The following is a 22,888-nucleotide window of genomic DNA, read 5'->3' as shown; positions in this document are numbered from 1 at the left end:
TCTCTCTCTCTCTCTCTCTCTCTCTCTCTCTCTCTCTCTCTCTCTCTCTCTCTCTCTCTTCTCTCTCTCTCTCTCTCTCTCTCTCTCTCTCTCTCTCTCTCTCTGTCACAGAAATACACACCTATTCAATTACACATTCCTTTTAATCCTCCCCTCTGCCACTCTTCTTCTTTTTCTTCGTCTTCTTCTTCTTCTTCTTCTTCCACTATGCCTTTCTCTCACACCCACATATCCCCATAGCCTCACCAGAGTCTCAAGCTCCCTGACTCTCTCCAACCTTTTTCTCTCATACATTCTATTCTTAAACACCTTTTTCTCTCTCACTCTTCTCACTCTCACAGACAACTATACACTCCTCTGTGTGGCAAGCCAGAAGTAGGACTCGGACTCAGCATCTTTTCAGGTAGGTGTTAAGTATGGATGCCATACTTAACACCTACTTGAAAAGATGCTGCTTCAACAGGGGATTTGAGACTGCAAAAAAACCTTCTGCTGTCCGGAACAGAGTTTGGTAATTTATTCCAAAGCCTGCGTCCCATGACTGAAAGTCTTTTGTTTCCTCTGCTCTAGTCTGACAGATGGCTCTTGGGATAAGCAGTCTGTGATCCTCCATACCTCCATAGACCAGGAGTTCCATCCTTGTGATGTAATCTGTAATGTAGTAGCCCCAAGGCTGCATTTGAAGATGATGCAGAGAATTTTAAGGTACATTCTCTGGTCTTCTGGAAGCCACAGTCAGTTCCTGTGACCATCTTGGATATGACTACTTAAAATAGCATCCTTGCAAATGGCCTGGCTCTTTATTAACTGTAATATCCAAGCAATTCCTAAAACCTAGGGGGATGGGATTTGAGGAGAAATACCATCTTAATGTTAGCAGTACCTCCTCCATCTTCCTCTGGCTAAGATGAAGCCAGCTATAGTCCAACCAGGCTAAAATGTCATCCAGGCTTCATGAATGTTTGGTCAAACCGATTTCATTTTAGTTGTAACTGCTACAGGATGATAGAATGAAGAGGCATGGTTTAGCCTAACAAATAAAAGAAAAGTTCTAAAATGGTAAAGATTGTAAAAAGAAGTGGAATTTTTAATATAGCAATAGTAACCTCCTTCGGCAGCCTTCAAAATACTCACCGAAGATGGCCTACATGGAAATGGAAGGCTATGCTCCATGCAAAGCCCCCTTTCCATTTCCGTGGCTACCAGAATGCTGGAGGGGCTTGGTGGAGGTGTCCGCCGCAAGGAAAAATAAGGTGAGTGGGGGCGGTGGAGGTGGATAGTGATGGGGATGTACGGTGGGAGGAAGATGGCGAGGTGGGTGCGAGCACCTTAAAGCTTGCTTGAAACATGGGCTTGATCATGAAATTCCACCCACAATCTGAGGAACCTGATTGGCTGTGGCACCCAAGTTATAAATCCAAGCAAAGCCATATTGATGAGCATGTTCCCCCAGAGAGGTCTTCCCCGCCTATTTTACCAAGCTAACATTATCCATCAAACTAAAATCCAAGAACAAATCAATGTTGGCAGTAGCTAATATTAAGAAATGTTCAATTAAAATGGCGTCACAAATGGACGTAATTCTTCAAGCCTCCGTCTACTAATGTCCAAGCTGTGTCCAAAGTTGGGGAGAAAGAAGGTTTATTCATAGATGAAAGATCTCATAGATGAAAGATCGTGGAAGGCCTCATGGAAAATTGCCCATAAGGACTTCAGACTTGTAAACTACATAGACAACATCTATACTTGTACTCTGGCGATTATACGACAGTAACCCAAGACTGAAAAATAGCTCTTGCCATAGATATCTATCCTCAGAAGCATATCATATTCACATGTTTGGTACATGACAAACGAATGTCAGATATTGGACAGAAAATCTAGCTTGAGTATCCAATACCTTCCCAATACCTGTAGATCCCAGTGTTGGGCTGCTAACAGCATAAGGGAGGCTTGGTTGTCTATAGTGCAAGCTCCTATTTTATGATTAATAACAGGCTAACATTGGTTAACTAAAACTCGCTCCAAAGGTTCCAATTGAACGGTGGAATGTATGTTTACAGCATGGTATGAATTAAATCGACGTAGAGCATTTACTGTCATCCTACATCAAACATCGAACAACCTGCTACGAAATACACTAGGAGAGGATATTACATTCTCGCGAACACAATAGCACCCTATTAAACCTACACATAACGTACAACACTCTCATAACAAACTGAAGCGCAATCCCGGAAGAGCCCACAGATGATGATCACACACCTGTTTTTAGACCCCATAAGTACCTAGGCGTAACTGGATTGCCACTGATTGGCACTTTGATAGGCACTGCATTCTAATTCAGAACATGGGTACACACAAACTAATACATATGGTGAAGAGGCAGAAAGAACCATGACGAATCTGGGCTAGTCTGTTTTATTTTGTTCTTTGTCAGTAATTAGAGCAATGGTCTTCAAACTGGGGGGGGGGGTGCCCCTCTAGAGGGCCTCGAAGCATGTCCAGTGGGGGCCCCTGCTCTTTAAAAAGGGATTAAGATGGCTGTTTTTAACATAGACAAGGATTAAGAGGGCTGCGTTTAATATAAAATATAAGCAGAAGAAAATCTACTTATATTTTAAAGAGCATGGGGGCCCCCCTCAACATCCTTTGGGTGCCATAGGGGGACCAATCCCTAGGTGGGGGAGCCCAGAAACAATATTTTTGCTCAAGTGGGGCTCGATGTGAGAAAATGTTGGAAAACCACTAAATTAGAGTCTGTGTAAATAAATGTGGTGTGGGGGAATGTGTGTCTGCACTCCCCTACATTGGAACCGTACATGAGGACAAAAAATAGTCAATCCTAGATCAGTAGTGGGGGCCGGGGAATTATTTAAAAAAAAGAAATTGGGATCTGAATATATGCCCCAAGTAAAAATGAGCAAATCAAGCCAGCTCATCGTGGCATCATCTGCGGATCAAATGTTTGTACCCCCAAATTTCTTTTTCAATAAAGGGTTGAAGTAGTGCATTACAGCACAATTTTCAGAAGACATTAGATAAAAAGCCATATGATATGAAGGCAATTCCATTACCTGGATTGCCACTATGCACCACACATACGCGCTAATATGTTTTGAAGATACTCCCAAGAGTAGATTCTATTTTGCAGAGAACAGCCATGTCCCTTAGGATGCTGTGGCAGGCGCGTTTTCTTTTCTCATTCCGTCCCTTCCATCTTCATGGATGAAGGGGGTGGGGGGGGTAAACCCCAGACCACCAGCAGAGGATACCAGGCAAGGAAGGAAAGGGACAAGCTTCATATGGAGGTACTTTGTAAGGAATACAAAAAGAGAGAAGCTCTAGACTGATGTACTGTGCGTTTCTAGAAACAGGATCTGTCCACCTGCAGATGGAACTGGGCATTTCTGATAGAGGGAGAATTCCTCACTTGTGTTCAACTGGACAAATACAGAAATAGACGTGTAGGCTGATGAAAGATAGTAGCAGGTGAAGGGCTCAGCCCCGTAGTCTGGTAGGTCAGGGTGTGGGGACACGGACAATAGGCATTGGGCCTGAGTGATCTTTGAGCGTGTTAATTTGTGTTATATGATAGTGCAGGAAGGTCTTTAATATATGGCCGTGGAGTAGTTCTTTAAATCTTTCGACTAGGACAGTCTAGGCTCGAAGCACAAATTGGAAGATGGGTGAAAAAAGTGCAACAGGTTCACCTTTGTTTTCTCATGTTAACAATTAACAAGACATCCTGGAGTCAGAAACTCAGAAAGTCCTTCTCTTTAGGAGCCTGCATTCCCTCTGTGACAGAGAAACCATTCTCTGTGCCTTAGGTGTGCAAGAAATATGAAGAAAGGTAGAGTTCCGGGCCTGGCAATCATGTTTATTTGACCACCCACTCTATCCAAGGGTCTACAGGCCCGTTCCAGGCATCCGGCACTCGCACAAGACCAAATGCGCTTTCTTACCTGCTTCTAGACAAACAATCCATGAGGCCTTCACAGGGCATGTGTTTGCCTCAGGTAGAGTGGGACTAAGTACTGCTAATGCTTCCTGGAGCCCGGCCCTGTTATTCTCTCAATTTGTGGATGTGGTTGTTGAGGCATATGGCATATGACATGTCTGAGGGGGGTTTCTAATATTAATTATGCCTCCAAGCAGACCCCCAAATCTGTCTTGGAAATAGTGGGCTGATGGGGTAGAACCAGGACAACTGGGGTGGTCGCAAGGAAAGACTTCTGGTAGCACATGTAAGTACACGCCCTTTGACAGGGAGCACATCCTTGGCTCCAAGTCATATCACTCACTGGGAAAGTGTAGCCTTTCAGTGCTGGGACTTCAATGCATTTGTATGGAAATGAGGACTTATTTAATTCATTTATTTATTTTGGTTTCTTATAGCATGCCTTGCAGTTTGATGGTCTCTTTAGAGCGCCAATATGCCCAAAAGGCGGAGAAAGGGTTAATAATTCTAGGGCTACCTACAAGGCTTGGACAGTCCACTATAGTGACACAAAAGCATTCCCCCTACAGGTCATTTTCTTGGCTGTCTTTCCAGTGTTCTAGATAGCAGCAGTTGCTAGGGCAACTGCAGCATTTTAACGCTAGCAGGGGCAGAGACCTCAGCCATGGTTGCTCCTCTGGCCTTGGATTCGTTCACCACAAAGCCTCTTTAATGATGTGAACTTTGGTGGACATCAGATAGAGACAGAGAGGAGAATCAACAGTTCCTTCCTGATTGGAAGCAATTTTCTTCAAACCAGTGAGTCCATAAGATATGTCATGATAGGTCCAGAGGAGCCTCATGTCCACACATATCCACACTACTCCGGGTTGTTTGACTTTTTTAGTTATTTCAACTGAAGAGATATGTGCCATTGGCCCTTGTTCGTGTTCAGTGATGTCTTCCTTTTCATTGTTTCTCAACCTTCTTATTTGGAACGGGATGTGTTTGCCTCTCAGAACAATTGTACCGTTGTGTCGATGTGCAGGCAAATCTTTTTGCCTCGCAGGCAAGCACCACCTTTGAAGAGTGCAGAGAATTAATCGAACGTATTTTCCAGCCCTGCTTGCATGTTGTTTGTAAAATGTCCTCTCTGCTGCAGCTTAGTGCCTGTGCCAATCACCAATATCTTGGGATGCACCACCTCTGACTCTTGCTGTATGTCTATCCAAAATGTAGTCAGAAGGGGAAGGCTGCCATAGACATAGACATACATTTTGGCAGGCTTCCTTTTCATCTTTGCCCATGGCTTTATTTGTTGGGATTGATCCCCAGCCATGCCGTTGACGGAAGCACCTGTGTCTATCAGTGTAGGCCTTGGAGGTGGTCGCATCTTGGGATATCACATAGACCTCCATGCCTTCCTTTGTTCTGTGTCTGATGAAGCTGCTTTCGATGCATGCTCTTGGCACTGACAAACTTGTTGGATGCCTTGCTTGGCTCTCACTTTCATTCACCCTTTGGAAATGGATTGGCACACTCGTGTGAAGTGATATGTCTTTAAACATGCTGAGCAAACCTACCCCTTGGATTGTCGTGAACCCTTGTGCGGGGGGATCTCTGCGACAGCTTCCACATGTCCTTGGCTCTTTTGGAGGTCTTGTCTTCATTGCAGTCTTTTCACAGACTCGCTTCTGACTGATATGATCCATGATCAGGTCACTCTTCTGTTTTATGGGTTGGTTTGCAGAACAGTCTCCATGTGTGTCCACTGCACATGCGATAGTTCATGGGATCAGCCTAGTTTTTGAATGTTTTCCGGCATTAGGCTTAATTCTACAAGCATGAGGCATGACTGCTTAAAAGACAAACTATGGTGTTCTAACATCCAGAATGCCCTAACTAACAAAACCTCCATTCTCCAAAAAAAGATTGCGGACAAAAAAGCTATTCTACCTCCTATAGTTAATCATGCCACCATACCAGATCCATCTACCAAACCTCCTCAAAGATTTAGATTCTCACAAGTCTCCATCCATAAGGTTGAAAAAATAATTTCCTCCCTCAAACCATCAAGGTGTCAGGGTGATAGTTGCCCTGCTGGGATTATTAAAGATGCTGCCAGGGGCTTAGCACCTTTTATCTCCAAACGTATTAATGCGTCATTCTCATCAGGGATTGTCCCCAGCAACCTAAAGGAGTCCTGGGTCTTACCCCTCCTAAAAAAACAATCCTTGGACCCCTCCATTCCCACTAATTACAGGCCGATTTCCACTGTGCCATTCCTTCTCAAGATACTAGACAAAGTGACCTAGATCCAGATACAGGAGTACCTAGAACCTAACCATCTACTAGGAGTCCGCCAATCAGTCTTTAGGCCACAACATGGCACGGAAACAGCCTTATTAGATCTAAAGACTCAGATCGACGGACTTAAGGATAACAGGAAAATGGCTTTGCTGCTTCTCCTTGATCTTCACCCGCCTTCAATTTGGTGGACCATAAAGTACTGTGTCTACACCTTGCAATAGCCGCTCATTTTTCACAGGAGGCCATTACGTGGATGAAATCCTTTTTAAACAGGACCATGAGAGTCTTCTCTAACACAGATGCCGCCACCCTATCCCTATTACTTGCAGTGTGCGAAAAGGCTCTGGAACGAGGATCAACCTTTCCTTCAATTTAGACGCAACACTATAAACTGGCTTGCATCCCAGGACATTCTAGATATATTGCCTGTCTATGCCCTGTAGCAAATTGGACCAGCTAACAATGTAACCTTTGCCTTTGGCCTAAATGATCTCATTCTATTACTACAGTGCACTATCTTTTGTATTACCATGTAAATATTATCTGTTCTTTTTATGTATAATTCACTTGTAACTATTGTAAACTCTCTCACTTGTAACGCCTGTAACCTAAGCCTGATTTATTCTTGTAATCCTGTGCAAATGCGCCCAGATACCTTTGGGTTTGGTGCACAATACAAATCAATAAACAAACAAACCTGTGCTTCTTTGAAAGACACCCTTGTCAAATCTGTGTCCTCACTGCTTCAGTTGGACCATTCGTGGTGCAACTGCTCAGTAGCTCCATCCAGCATGTGTAACATACCCAGTAGCTAGGATATTTTTTGCAAACGGGTCTCTTTCCTGTATGGTCTTAGGGTAGTGAATCTTACCATCACAAATGCCATCTGAGCATGTTAAATGTGGGCGCAGCATGTGGTAGGAAGGGGGGGATGGGAGCCTCTGACAGCGTTTTCATTGAACTGGACAGGGCTACCATCAAATCACCTTCCATTGTTTTCAAGTCGTGCCTGCAAAAATCCCTCACTTGGCACCATTGTTGTGTTCTCTTTTGGGGCGCCAGTAGAGATCAGGTAATACAATGGCACTGCCCAGGGCTTCACACAGTGCAGTCACTGATAAACCATTCACACCTAAAACCTCTCAGGCTGGTTGCTGTATCATAGAGTCTCACAAGTGCAGTATGGCATCGTACGGTCAAGTGTATGTGTGATTGCATGTTTTTATGAGGACACAAGCCATTTTAAGAGGGCTGCTCGGCACCACATACCACACACTTTACAAAACTCCACCCCATATCCAGTATAAATACTGCTCAAAGAATGCTGTCCAGCCTTTATATCTATGGTCTTTCATTGTATTATTTTACTGCCGTTCGATTTCCTTGTTATAACTACAATGTTTTATTTTAGTACATTATTTTTTAAATGTTTTAATTTTAAGTATTATTTAGTACAAGTAGTCAAATTTAAATGCTATTCTGTCTCACATTAAAACACATTAAAAACGGAATGAGCATTCATTTACAATTTACCAATATCAAAAATGTATTATTCTAAGAATGTGTTCAATGGATATCTGTAGTTTTGTTGAAATATACACGCATCATTATATCCAGACATACAAATATCTCAAATATCATTCTCTTTTTCATATTCCCATCTTCCCCAAGACACATGTACCTTATTCTGATATCTTTTAATGCATTACAATCCAGCATGAGATGCTTAGTAGTCTCAATTACGTTTTCACCACAGCATTGACATACATTTGCCTTCCTCAGTATCCCCAAACGTGCCCCCAATATTTCATAGGTCGTTACATCATTGAACTTAATTCTTATATAAGTCCATATTAAGTGGTTCCCCAAGAAATTGTTCACATATGTGGGCAGGTACGCCACTGCGTTCCTGATAGTATGTTACAAACAATCCGGCAATAGATTTACTCGCTAATTCCACACAAGTTTTGATCTCTGCAGTCTTCTTCAAGAGTTCTTTGCGTTTTATGTTTATACACTGGGTACAGAGAGACAGTGCATGTCAAGGGGTCCTATTGGGCCACAAACGAGCACCACCAACGAGTTTAGCAATGCTACTGGATGTGATATAACCTTGTTTACTTTTGTATGCATCCCCTAGACACCTTTGCAATGTGTAAGTTGTCGCATCCAATATCTTCCAGTGCATACGCAAATTACATTGGTCAATTTTCGCAGTGATACACATGATGTCAAATTCTAAAAAGATAAACTCTAGCGGAATATCCTTGTTTAGCCGCAAAAACCTACATAAAATGCATATTTCAAGTAGTGATAGTTTGGCTGTCATCTTTATGCCCCAAAATGCAATCCCATACAACAGAATGGGGATGATTTTACTATTCTATAGCTTTCTGATATTACTGACAGAGTAACACCCTGCTATGTGGGTCAATGCTTTTTTGGCTCCCGTGACCTAAGCTGTACAGTTTGGAGTTGTCATTTTCCATTCCACCTGCTGTCCACTATTACGCCCAAATATTTATAAGAGCTGACATTATCTTATAGGTCTCCATTGAGTGTCCCGGTTTGGGACTTGCACCTTGCTAATGAGTGATGATGGGGAACAAACATCATTGGCTTTATCTTACTGGTGTTCATTTTTAACACTTTGAGGACTGCATAGTCGTGTAAGCGATCCAGCAGAGCTTGCAGACCCCTCAGGGTTAAGTCCAACAGAACAGGTTCATGGTCATTGCATCGAATTCCTTGCATCGACATGCATTTGCATTTTTTCTTTTTGGGGCCGGGGGGGGAGGGTCCCTCCTCCAAACCCACATTGTTTACCCTTTAAAATGCACCTGAACAAAAATTAACCATTTACCCCCAAACATATGCATAAGATGGACATTTTTTTAAATGGAAACATTTCGATGGAATGGCATTAGATGCAATGACCAGATACCAGTCCAACAGTGCCAAATCGTCGGCATATGCAAGCCATTGTATACCTGTCCTGCCCAGCTTCGCGGGGGTAGAGATTGAGTTCTTAATGCCATCACCCAAGTCCGCCAGGTACTATTAATCCTCTTCACCTTATGTTAGGTGAATATGGGAAGGCGCCTGGAGTTATATGGGTTTCCTATGGTGTTTTTGTAGTCCAAATGTGTTAAAGACAAAAATGGACAGTGTTAGCAAAATTACCCTTTTTATAACCCAGGTTTTACATCTTGTATTCTTTTACCACCTCCACTGACCGCACGGCGTTCCCGCGTGCCACCCCAGGCTGTGCCCATCGTAGTTGGTGGTTATTTTGTTTACTGTTGGCAGGGTTGCATTTTTTAAATTTGCACAACTTTCTAAAATGCTCAGGTCACCTATTTTCAAAGAGGACCTGAGCATTTCAGGAGGCTCTGGACCGTTTCACAAAGATGCTGGGCGCAATTTTCACTGAGCCAGGTCTTTAAAAAAACGAAAACATTGTAATTCCTTTGGGAGTGGGGGGGTTAAACCCTTCCTTTCTGCACATTTAAAAGTGCCTCCCATTTGTGAATTCGGGATGCGCTTTTAAATGCTCAGAAATGCCTCATTATTTGTGCAGATGTGCAACTTGTGGCATCTGAATGAGTGCCCTTTGTGAATTGGGCCGCTCCTTTTCTAGTGCAAGTGAGGAGAAGCTCGAGCACATCTCCTCACGTGCGCTGAAAAAGTTTTGAGATTCGGGCTCCATATTATTTCATAATCCATCTCCACAATTACATTTTATTTTCCATCCATGTTGGGCCTTGATTGAATTTCACCTGGTTATTGCAAAACAGGTTTCCATTGTGTTTGCTCTCTACAATATTTGTTCTAACTGTTTGTTAATTATGTTTTGCATGTCTGGTATCTTGGCAGATGCTTTGGGAACGGTATTGAATATGTTCGCGTAGATCCACAGGCTCACTCCCCTTTCTTCTGTGTCCACAGGACCATATTGTGGTCCATGTGGTTTCAAAGCTCAGTCCCAAAAGGTGTCATTGGACCTCATTCCGAGTATGGCGGTAAGGGATAGCGGCCACCGGTAACGAGACCGGTGGCGGTGATCCCTTACCGCCATACTCCGAGTTCCCTTTGCGCCCTCGCCCTTAACGCCTGCTTTGAGCAGGTGTTAAAGTCGAGGGCGCAAAGGGGCTTCCAAGCCAATAACGGTGACCATAATGAACGGTCGCCGTTATTTGCATCTTCCCCATTCCCATTGAGCCCTATGGGGGCTCATTTGGGAATGGGGAAGAGCATTGGTGAATGGGGAATTACCGCCCCGCCAACCTTGGAATGGGGCGGTAATTCCGCCATCCACCAAGGCGCTGCCGGTCCGGGTACGGCGTCAACCAAGGCGTACTCGCACTGAGGCCAATTGAGTGGGTTATCCTCTGCGAGCTCATTAAGGGATGGGCCCCAAAAAGGGAGGGTGTCTGCGGCACACCCTATAACGCGACCTGCTGCACAACTTCCAGCGGAAAAGACAACTTTAAGGTGAATTTGCCACAGCTTTTTCAGGCCATTTTGGAAGGTGATTGGTTCACTTCTCTGGACTCCAGGACACATTTCTACATACCCATCAAACCAGAGACGGGAAATGAGGCTTGTCCCATGGGGTCGTGACAGAGGGGTTTACTACCACCTCACACCATCACCTTGCAGCTGAACATTGACCTGTGAGTCTTTACACTAGTAACTTTTGTGGTGGCTTATCTGAGCAAAAAGGGATTATTTCATTCACACCTGGACAGTTTGCCGATAAAGGGCCAGGTTGTCAGAGTTGGTATCTCACCAACCAGGTGTGAGTGCGGGCTGCTTCATAACTTGGAGTTATTGCTGAATTTCAATCACTCCAATCTTTGACTTTCAAATAAGATTCAGTGTTTGGGTGAAGCCCTGTACACTCAGGCTGGGAAATCCTTCCTGCCTTCCTAGAGTGGTTTGGACATATGTCCCAATGTGCCAAATTCAAGGCTGCAGATGCAGTCTCTGCAATGGACTCTGTGGGCTCAGTCATCGTAGATCTTGCCGATCAGCTCACATTGTCCGTCTACGCGCATGGGGATATGCCGTGGTGGGCCTTGCCGTCCACTCTAACCTGCAGAGAGCCTTATCATCATTGACTTAAGTGACATTTTTAGACGGTGGTCCTTGGGAAGATCGAGGGAATGATCTCAACAACCTCCATGCAGAACTCCGGTCCATCAAGCCTAGTCTTGTTGCCTTTTCACCATCTATTTGGAAGAAAGCCCTTGCAGAGTTTGAAGGACAACTCCACTATGCATTACCTCAGCAAGAGGTGTGACGTGGGTTCTCACCTTCTGTGCGTAAGGGCCGTGGTAATTTGTGTTTGGCTTTCACAGGGTTTAGATTCCCTCACGGTGGCTGATTTGGTAGAGGGAGGAGACCACCCTTGTGTACATTGTCAGCAGGAAGTTCTGCACGAGTGGGATCGAGCTGCACCAGGAGGTGACAGGGAGCATCTTTGTGGCATGGGGTCATCCTCATCTGAATCTGTTTACCTCTAGCCAGAGCTATGAGTGCAGCGTTTTGGTCTTCTACATGTCTTCCCTTCTGTCCCTCTGACCTCTCTCATCCTGCAGCAGTTGAGAAGGTACGTACAGGCCATGGACCTCTGGGCATCACACAGGGGGATAAGAATGTGCTCTTCCAAACTCCAGGCCCTGATGGGTTGGTCTCTTTTGAGGGTTCCTCTGAGGAGGATCTTCTCTCACAACTGAAAGTGTGTTCCTTCATCCGAGCCTGGCCACCCTCCAACTCCATGTCTGGCTATTGAGATCTTTTTGAAGATGGTCTTTGTGTGCTTTCGGCTGTCCTCAGGCCTTTCACTAAGGCAATTTGATACCTGCAGGTGAGAATCATTTGAAGTTTGTACTGGGCAAAGGGAGTCAACCTGTTACAGCTGATGTTTGTTTTTTCTTTTTGCTGCCATTTGCCAGGAGTGGCTTTAACGCCTGTGCATTGTTTCCTGTCGTACTTCCAACTATAAAGACAATCTTGTTGACCTCTACCACACCTGCAAGCCATGTGAATGTACTATAGGCAGTTTGTTTTGATCCTCTTTTCCTAGTGTACTCCAACAAAGTGGAGACCCCCTTTGTTCCTGTTGTTCCCAGAGGTTCACCTCTCAGCAAATACATCCCCTGTGTTTTACCGTCCTCCTCCTTCAACGAGGATAGGGTCGCCCTGTGCTAAGTGGGGAAAGGGGTGTACAGCTTGTATGTATCTTGGTCTAAGGAGTCCCTGATTAAAACAAGATATATGTGTTGGTTGATGGCTTTCAGAAGGGCAATACCATTACTAAGAATACCACCTCTTATTATTATTATTATTGGTATGATATTTATTGAGCACAGACCTATTTTCGAGATGCAACAGAGCAGGTTACAGAGGTACCTTTAGGCGCAAGGTCATGCATATCAAGGCTTGCTACTAGATTGCAAACTAGGCAGCTCCTCAAGGTACCAGGACTTGCTCCACCAGGGGTCAGGTGGCTACTTGTGCCTTGTAGGGGATATATCCTTGCTGGACATCTTCTGCTTAACATTTGGTTTCCTCTGCATTCTTGTTACTAGCATTGGCTCCTGAGGAGGGCCCGTGTTCTGACAGGTGTGCTCCACGGCATTTTCTCATTTAGGTTTTTTATGCCTCATAATCTATTGCCCAACACACTGAGTAAATGGCCTCATTATAGTTTGGTGGTAATTGTAAATCCACCAAATTACCAGCAAAATTGCTTACCGTTGCCACTGCTCGGTCCAGTGGACTACCTACAGGTTTCTGAATAGTGGTATGGCAGTGTTAGTCCCCATTTCCGGAGTCCATAGTACTCCATTGGGATTTTGGTGGATTTACTGCAAGTGGTAATTATGGCATGGTAAATCCACCAATTGTTTCTGTTGAAGTGGAGGTTTTACTTCCGGCACCATGCTGGAGGTAAATCGTCTACTTCAAGGCCAAACTCTTAGTTTGGTGGTGCAGTAACTGTGGCAGAAATTCCATTACCTCCCAAAAAAGTGTTGGTAAGGGAATTATCACAACTTTTTTGATCTCACTGCCAGACTTGGACTGGGGCCTCTAGAACTGCCTTGACAAGACTTTTCAAAGATAAGGAATCTGTGAGAGGTAGATCAGATGAACACATTCCTTACCTTCTGTAAAGTACTTTCGGATGGATACACGCTTACTCCTCATTACGCTCTCACTTGCCTCTCAACTCATTTGTATTCCGGGAATAACTGCAACTTCCGATTTTTTCATGCAGGTTCTACTTTTCCTTTTAGACTCCGTGAACCTTGGGAATATTGGCAGAAAATAGGTATTGTGTGCAGGCATGCACACAGTCACGCACACACATACACATACCACTTCTGGCATGAGTGATGCCATGACGGAGCTGACCTGGTGCTGCACCAGCACCCAGTGGTGGCAATTCATGATTTCCAGCTCCAGTTTCCACCTTGTGGATATTCCAAACGATGAGGATGGGCTATTGCATCCATCAGAAACAAAATTACCAAAGGTCAATAATTTCTCACGCTGCTCTCATATTCTGGCTGCATCATGTACACTGGGGTCGACACTTCCTAATTGGATCAGCTGACGCTTTTGTTCTATCCAGCCTGAACAACACTATCCCTTTATAAATGCAAAACCTCAATTCATATAAAACAAAATATGCCTGGGCCAGATACTCACATCCAGGGGTGGACTGGCCTGTAGGGAACTCTGGAGACTTCCCGACAGGCCTCTGCACCCTGGGCCTCTTTTGTGTGGCCTTTCCAAATGTTCCCATAGGAAACGGGTAGGGCTTGCTGAAAATGCGTAATATGGAGGCAACTTTAAACATTATTTCCAGGGCCACTTTTGGTTCCCATTCCACCCCTGCTCACATCCGATTTGGGAACGCCTGAGATTCCTGCAACGCATTCGTTCACTCTTGTCGATGTGCCTGATTTCTGCCTGCTTCTATCCAAACGCTACATCCTTTCCAGAGGGCAGTGAATTGAAATGCTTCACCGAGGTATTAACATTAAGGGCTTTGCAGACGCTTGCATATTTCGGGACCACCATCTCTCTCTTTGTCCCAATAGACCAGAGCTTCCAATGGGCAGACCCTGGAGGAGAGGCAGAACAATTCGCTGAAGGGTTTCAGGGTGCTCTTAAGATGTGCGTGGCTTGGCAGTGACTTGAATGCCCACTTTCTGCAGTGATCCTGTTTTCTTCCTTCAGGGAGATAGGTAACATGCCAGGACTCTAGTAAAGTATGGGAGATATTTGCTTTTGGAAAAAATTATATTGGCTTTTGGAAAAAATCAGAAAAGTCTTTGCTTTCTGCACACTTAACATATATCTGTCTTCTGCATAAATAAAACAAAATACATACTCCATCTTGGCTAGAGCGTGAGAGCCATCACCCATTTTATGAAAAATCTCCAAGCTTGTGGTCAGTGCCCTTCTTCTGAAACAAAAACTGTATGGCTTAGGTGATAACCAATCACTGTGCGTTTCCCATCCATCTTTTACTCACCGACTTTTGAATCCATTTTGTTTTTTTAAAGTAATCCCAACATAGCTGAAGGAAGCATTATGGAGAAACGTAAATGTACGCTACCGCCATAAACCGATTAATGTAGCCCTTTACAAAGTGATTTATGCACATGACGACAATGTACCATAATGCAGTAATAACAAGACTCTCACAGTTTGTGTTGATGAAAATACTGTGGTCATTCTGTAAATCAAAAATTGTTCTATGACCACTTTGCCTTGTCACTGATCTCTCTCTCTCTCTGTCTTGCAGCTCTTTGTCATGACGTTGTCGATGTGTCTGTGTAGGAACCTCGATCAAGACTACGACAAGCTCTCCCGCTACTAGATGCTGTTCCTTCCAACAACCAAACATGCCAACAGTCTGAGCGGGACATTCCCATCTTCCCTCATGACAGCGTCCCAACTCCTGTGGCCAACTTTACAAAGGGCCATATCTGCCATGGATGGATGCACGGACAACTTGCTTGTATTTGGAGCGCTCCCGTTGGTGTCCGAACTTTGCGATTTCCCTTGGCCCCCTGCCTGGGTGCTAATGCAGCGTGGGGACATGTCTGCATTTATCCCCCAGAAGAAGTTTGACCATGTTCAGGTTGGACTATGTGTGACTAGGTGCTTCAATCCTTTAGTGTTCGGCATAAGCTTTATTAACACCGTGTGGAATGCCGCAAGCTTCTTCTTCCTCTGTAACACCTGAAATCTCACCAACGAAATGTTGCCACCCTGAGCCGGGAGCAATAGAGCAATGATGCCCACACAACCTAGGCCTCTCATTCTTTCCCACAATGACTGGACACGTTCCATCTAACAGTATTCTGAGGATTAACAGCTACGCATCCCTACGTGTCCGAGTAGGTGCAACAGCTGTTGGACTTCAATACCACTATTGAGACAGGATATCTGTAACTGGCTACGACAGATGCCCCCCAACCCCAAACATGGGGATTCCTGCTGGTCAGGGCCGAGATTATGCTTTTGAATTACCCATAACCATGCTCGATCTGAACTGTTTGAATACCACTTTCCCCAAGGGGATTCACCTTGAGGGTTTTATCATGCACACTTTGACATTTGGCATTTAGGTTGCGCTGTTGTTTGTGCTGCCATTGGTCTCTATCTCCACAAGATGTGTCTTTGCTAATGGGTTGGTGCTGTGGATGATGATCTCAGCATACAACGACAAACAGGATTTCTCTGATAACCACAGAGGCGTGTGCGTGTGCACACACGCATACACGCGCGCGCGCCCCTTCCTAGGTTTCTTTTGTGCTACCTGTCTGTGATTGGAAGGACCCTTTCAAGAACCACCATGCCAGCGGAGCCCTGATAGAGGATGCACAGCTCAGAGCCTACCAAGCATCCGTTCCTGGGCAGCAATTCCTTGCTCTTAACCTGAAGAACTTGAGGAAGCATCTGTGGGTGAAGATTTTCCAATTGGATCTACGTTAAAGCAACACCTTTTTTAGTGCGAGGTCGAACACTTCAAGTGGAAAACAATTATTTGTTTCTATTTAAAATGTGGGGGGAGCACCCCTGCCGCCCCCACCCACATCCTCCCATTTTAATATATACCCCAACCCCCCACCTATATTGTCTATATTTTCTACTCGTTTTCCATGCAAGGCTTTTGACCTTGCAGTAATGGTTTTCGTTATTATAGGGTGATACCTTCCAATTTGTCTCCCGAAGGATATATCTGCACTGGTCGCCAGTGGTGGGAGCCTGCCTGCTGTCTTAATAAAATAAATGTGGGTTCAAGGTCCAGTTCAGGAAAGACTTGAAACTCTATAGGCCTTTGTGTGAACGATTCCAGAACCCAATACGCTGTCTTAGATGGGAAACTGTTCCGTTGAACCTTTGTAGTTCTATGCTGCCTGCTCTGGTTGCAAAGAGGGGTTTTGGAGCAATGGGTTGGTTGAAGATCAGGGTGATGCAGGTTTTGCAGCTTGTGGCCTAGTGTTCAAGGCAATGCATTTGGGTGGGTGCGATCACGAATGACTATGTGCCAGCATGTAGTTTGGCCTGATAGAGAGATAGCATCCAGAAGTCCTCCTCAACTTAAAAAGTGTGAAGTGGTGAGACAGAGTTCCCGGGCAACTGTTGGCAGAGCACATTTAGTGGAGCTTTGGGGATGGCATCAAGCCAGCAGCAGCAAGTGTTCAATCCGAAATTCCTGCGTTCGAGCGCGGACTCACCTACCAACACCCTACAAGTTTGCAACCAAGTTGCTTTGTTCCTGAGATCCTCCAAGCAGCGCCCGAAAGTTCTTGGTCCAGGCTGATGGATCTTGCAGATAATGTGACTGAATGACAAATGAAATGACCAACTTGTTGCTTCTGTCTCTAGCCTGGACTTGAAAAGGGCATTTTCCAAAGAGCAGCTGTTCTCCTGGGCTCATGAATGTGTCATCTAATATTGTAATGCAGAAGCACATGCAAACCTGGCAATGCCCTCCGTAATGTGCATGCAATTAGTATTTGGGGCTTCATTCCGCTCATGAGGTCTCTGTTTCTAAGAGAAAGCCCACCTTCTGCGCGAGTTATGGTAAACAGTGATAGAGGAGACCCTATACTCTGCCTTCCCGCTCACTGATGCTTGTATTGCTACTTTGAAACCATCGCATGGCTTCAGCCGCATGCGTTTCTCTGAAGGGCTCTGAATCTGCGTGATCCGCTGGCACATGTTCATGCAATCTTTAAAGTGCGTTTGCTAGGGCAATATTTGCAGCATTTTGTCGGCCCATTTATATGCTTGGGACAATGGGCTTCCATTTGAGAGGCGTGGAAGGGGCGCAACCGAAATGAATGGCAGTGCAGGGGATTCTGTTGGGCTCTGAGTCACAGTGTGCAGTCTTTTGAGAACGGTGGGGAGGTAGCACTAGATTTCAGCCGTGCGGTCCTAACGCTGTGCGTGCAGCTATGCCATACACCTAGCTGTATTTTAACTCACCCAATTACTGTGCTCACAATTGTCCAACATTTGATAGACTTCATCCTTTCTTGTTCATCTAACATGCTACACGTTCCTCCCCTCTTCCTGATAATGCTGCGTTGGATCCAATGCCCATGCTGGGGTTACTTCCTTTCAAGTTGGAACAGACCCCAACACTAGTCTCTGAATTCCCGAATTTTGGAATGCAGTAGAGAACCCTTGGAAGATGGTGCAGGAGAATCCCTGCAAAACGATAGATCGGGTCTCTCCAAATGGCGGTTGCACTTAAGGGCAGGATTCTAATTGCACGAGTGCCTCAACCATATGCATGGTACACCGAGGCGAGATCTCATGGCTGAGTGGCAGATTGTGGAGTTGCTAGGCCAGGGTTTAATCCCTAGCTGTCCTCCTTGTCGCATTTGGGTGACCCTGCAGGAATCACCTTTTCGCTCACTAAATTGAGAGTGCTCACAAATGCGGTGAATACCAGTATTCAATGCTCCTACACTCAAATGTACCAGTCTGAACGCAACTAAATGTGATTTAAAGTGGTGATATGTGCGAGTCGCCCAATTGCAGCAAATATCTCCACCAGCCTCTATGCTGAGTAGACATTTTGGAAAGAACCAAGCTTTGCCAAAACAAGTCAATCAGCTTTCGATGCCAAGAACAGATAGCTAAGTTTTGAGATGGGCACAATTTGTTGTTTTGTGCTACTCATGCTTCCCATAACATTCCCCTGTGCCTTTTGTAATCTGCGGTGAATCAAATACCCATGCAGCAAAAGTCTCTTACGTACAAAAATACCTTTTTTGTCAGCTGTTAACCGTCCAATGGAGCTTTTCCGGAACATCCATCCAGGAGTGTTTCAATCCAGTTTCACTGCCTCAACTTTTCCTATCTTTGAAGGTAGTATCACAAATGAATCTATAGTTTTACTCAAAAATTGTTTAACTATGTTCTGACATTGATGGCATACTTCAAAACCCTTTGTTACAGTTTCAATCATTACAGCCGGGAGTCCCTTTACGCAAAGACTTTTCTCCTTCATCAGAATACCAGTGTCAAATGAATGAAGGCCACTGTGTTCACTGACGAGGCTGTACCAGCAGTATCACTAGATCATTTTAGAACTCGTTATTAAAGGTGTCCTTGTCCAAGGGCTTTTTTCCATGGATCTAGAAAGTTGGCAAGATTCTGCCTTTAAAAGAAGCCTAATCTCGTTGTTTCTGATTTCGCAAATCTACCTCCAATCACAGCTCTGCGTTTAGAAAGGCAAGGTCCTTAGAAGTTATGTTGCCTCATAGCTGGCTGTTCACCTTTCTTTGCGACTATCAAGTAGGCTTCCAGGTTGGCTGTGGCATGGGGTTACCTTACATTCAGGTGGAAGGTAATGCTAGGGGTGTGGGTTGGGCCATCTTGGATTCTTCAGCAGCATTTTGATATTGTTGCCTTTGGGGCACTAATAAAGATTCTATCCTCCACCATAGGAATTGCATCTCAATCTTTGAAATAGTTTGAATATTTTTATGGGTGAGCTGCTCAAAATTCGTGGAAGTGGGCCCCTCAAGGTCAGGCTCGATTCCTATGGAGTGTGGTGTGCTCCAAGGGTCGTTATTGTCACCCATGTTCGTTAACTTGTATATGGAGCTGGTGGGGGATCTTAGCGAGAGGACTGGCATTTCCAGTCACCATCAGGAGAATGATATCCAACTACATTGAAAGTTGTCAAGCATAGTAAACATCCCCTAGGTGGGGGACCTTCCCATTGCCGTGGAGGTCTGAATTTGAACATATTTTCTTAAGGTAATTCCTTACAAGACCAATTTTCTGTTGATACTTTCATTCGATTTTCCGTCTTTAAATGTTCAACCTCAAGCTTTCTTCTTTATCATTCTTGTGTTTCTTTTGTTCGTTTTTTAGGATTTACTTTGGATTCTTCTTTCAATTTCCACTGTCTCTTGAACTTAACCCAGGCTTGGGTTTTCCAACTATCGCTTGTGCAATTGATACGAAATATGTATCGCTTTTTGAGTTCCTTACATTAAGTCAGACATTGGTTGTTTTGAGACTGGGTAGCAGAAATGCTCCTTTTTTGTGGTCATCGTGCCTCTTCTTGGGTGCACTAAAATCAGTTGCTCATGCTACGACATACATTTGATCACATAACTTCTATTTTATTTCAGCTTCATTAGTTATTTCCGAATTTTCACATTCAACTTATATTAGACTGGATAGCTTTGAAGGCACACCAGTGCACCTGGCTGAGAAACTGACCATATCCAGTGGCTGAAGATCAGAAGACGGGGTATCCGTTTGTTGAATCCTGTTAAACTGTCCAAGTAGGCATTCCCCACCACAGTTCCACAGCTGTGGAACTCCTTCCCTGTTAATGTCAAAAGCGTATTTATTCAGACTTCCTTTCCCACATTTTTGTTATACCCGTGACCATTTCTGTTTTTGCCTTGTTTGCCAACTCTGTATTTTACTCTTCATTTTCAATTGTATTTTTAGCCTTTTTTTTAAATTTGTTATAGGTTATTTGGTAATTGTAGTTTACACATGTTTTATACAGCGCCCTGCTGCCTTTCCCTTTGGTAAGGGAGAACCTTATAAGAACCCTTGAATAAATACACAAGTAATGAGTTGGCTTGATTATTTTTAATAACGTAGCTGAGCCAGCGTTAGAATTTTGAGACGAGAAAGGTGCGTCACATGATTTTCTACCAAGCTGTGAAGCACATTGACCAACTGAGGTATGCTTTGCTGTACAGACATTGTCAACAAATAAACAAATCTGAGCCGGGGGTTAAAAAAAAGTGTTGTATGGTTGCTTTTAACTAAATCATTGATAGATGACCTCAGAAAAACATAAGGCTGGCTCTGCAAAGATCACAATAACTGAGCCATTTTACCAGCGTAGTGTAAAATCATCCCATTTAAGTGTTTGTAACTAGGACCCTCTGAGCTTACTGAGGGGTGAGTAAGAGTGTACAATTAAAATATTTGTATGTACTGATTTTTACAAAAAAATATTTGCATGTGACGTGACGGAAACGATATAATAAAATGCATTTAAAAAGACGAACCTCGCACTTTATTGGCTCGAATTTGATCCTGTTTAGATTGGGATACGTAGAGATTTTGATCTGAAGGGTAGGCCTATTGTTAGCGTTTATGAGAGAGCTCCCAGGCACTACTGCATGCAAGCGTCACTCATGATTTATGACATGTCCAACACAAGCACGCTACTGATAATGGTTGTTCACCTGTAACATTATTTAACTGGAGGTTCAGTGCATATACTTGTGTGGGGCCCGCCTGTCTGCACATTATCAAGCAAACAAAGGAATGATGGCGAATGTTCTTCTTGTGGTCCAGGGAGTGTGAACATCGTTGCCTTACCAAACAAATTAAAATCAGGCAGTGCACAAATACCCGCTTTAGACTCCTCTCTTCGCTCCTCGCTCCTCCTCTCTCCTCGCTCCTCACTCCTCACTCCGCACTCCGCACTCCTCACTCCTCTCTCCTCACTCCTCCTGCCCACTTAAGCAACCTTTGCAAAGAATAAGAAGAGTGGGTTTTACTCATGGGTCTTAGTCATGGGAGGTCCTTGCTGGGCCTCCATGCAGTAACGCTCTGAGCAGGGTACAGCTCTGCAGCTGTTGCTGATGCAGTCTGACTGCTGACTCAGAAAGGATGGGCAAGGAGAGGATGGGGAGAGCATGAAGGGAGGGGGGCGCATTGCTGAGGATGTTGGAGTGGGAAGAGCGAGCATCAAGATGAGAGGCAATGGACATAGACATACTAGTCCATCCATTTACATGGGAAGCACACAGAAGTGTACCAGACCTGGACACAGAGCAAAGAGACACTGAAAGGTAACATGTGAGTCGCGCATAGATATAGAATCAGCACAGAGACAGAAGGACCCTAATGCAATGACACACAAGGACAGGAGAGGCAAATAAGCACACCAGCATATGTGTATTATGCAATTTCATGGAATGGGCACAGGAACCCAGAGCTGGAACAGAGATAAAGAGCCTAGACACAGCAGAGACATGGAAGAGGCACCTGGGAGTGGGGTTAGGACTGTGTGTCACTGGAAGATTGAGACTGACCCATTGCTATGCGCCAGGCTTTCCTGTAAGCTTTCCCAGGCTCACCTACCTGTGACCATGGCAGAGCAGTTGAGGGCATCTCTGATGGTGGCTACGGGATGGATAAGATAAAGTTCAACACGTGTATAACATGTCCACACTTTGCTGCTATGAAAGTAGACGTTTTTTCCATAAAGGCACGTGTCCTTGTTGCAGGCCCCTGATAGTTAAAGTTTAGTCTTTTCGTTGTTGGAGGTTGTGACCATTGCAGATAGGTCAGTAACAAAGTCCAATGGTCACCATAATATTCGGTAAGTCTTGTAGAAGCCTAGAAGCCTCACTAACCCCGGTCCCTCCTCAATTGAACAAATCACAGCCTCTCTCTCTCTCTCTGTCCCTCTCTGTCTCTCTCTGTCTTTCTCTGTCCCTCTCTCTCTCTCTCCCTCTAGCTCGCCCTTTCACAGAAGCACATACACAGATATAATAGACCTTTGCCAAGACCTCCATCAGGTTCAGAAGAAGGACTAAGACAAAGACCTCTACAGAGGTACGGATCAAGACACACACAAAATCAAGGAGCTTGCCAGGGCACTCTATACCAACCTGACACTGTGGGTGAATTTAAGAATAGTGCCCTGGGTGCATAGACCCTTGGTGCTTGTGCAATTGAGACCAGGTGATCCCTTTGGAACTCAGAAGATTAGGCCCTGTAGAATAGGGTGTGGAGGAGCGAAGGTTGAGTCTGCCACCATTGGGTAATTTGGAGATTGGTCGTACCCTTGTCATGAGCAGGCCCCTGAATGGAAGGTGGGGCATCCTGTTTTTTGTTTTATGTGCAAAAGTACTGGGACCTGCAGCGTTTATTGCTAGCCCTCACTCAGTCTGGGTGTGCTCCTCTGCGCTCTTAGCTTAGCACTGTTGTGGGTGATGATGGCTTTCGCTGGGCCTGTGTTGGAGTGAGGGACAAAGGAATGTGGTAGGAGGCCTCTCCTGGCCAGCACGTTTGGAGTTAGAGAGAAGGAGATGTAACATG

At 44.7% G+C, this 22,888-nt stretch overlaps 1 protein-coding gene across 1 annotated transcript in view; it reads left to right on the top strand.

Annotated features, from left to right (window-relative positions):
- Nucleotides 1-20,836, top strand: part of LOC138526952 (CD82 antigen-like) — a 462,340-nt gene extending 441,504 nt beyond the window's left edge. The window contains exon 9 of the mRNA XM_069637869.1: nucleotides 15,075-20,836. Within this exon, the coding sequence (XP_069493970.1) occupies nucleotides 15,075-15,149 (75 nt within the window). The 3' untranslated portion in view covers nucleotides 15,150-20,836. The remainder of the gene's footprint in view (nucleotides 1-15,074) is intronic.
- Nucleotides 20,837-22,888: the final 2,052 nt, after the last annotated feature.

Source organism: Ambystoma mexicanum, chromosome 1q (assembly GCF_040938575.1).
Source record: "Ambystoma mexicanum isolate Mex_15411 chromosome 1q, UKY_AmexF1_1, whole genome shotgun sequence".
Lineage (NCBI taxonomy): Eukaryota > Metazoa > Chordata > Amphibia > Caudata > Ambystomatidae > Ambystoma > Ambystoma mexicanum.
Note: the sequence above shows the minus strand (reverse complement) of the source record. Positions and strands in the feature narration are given on the sequence as shown.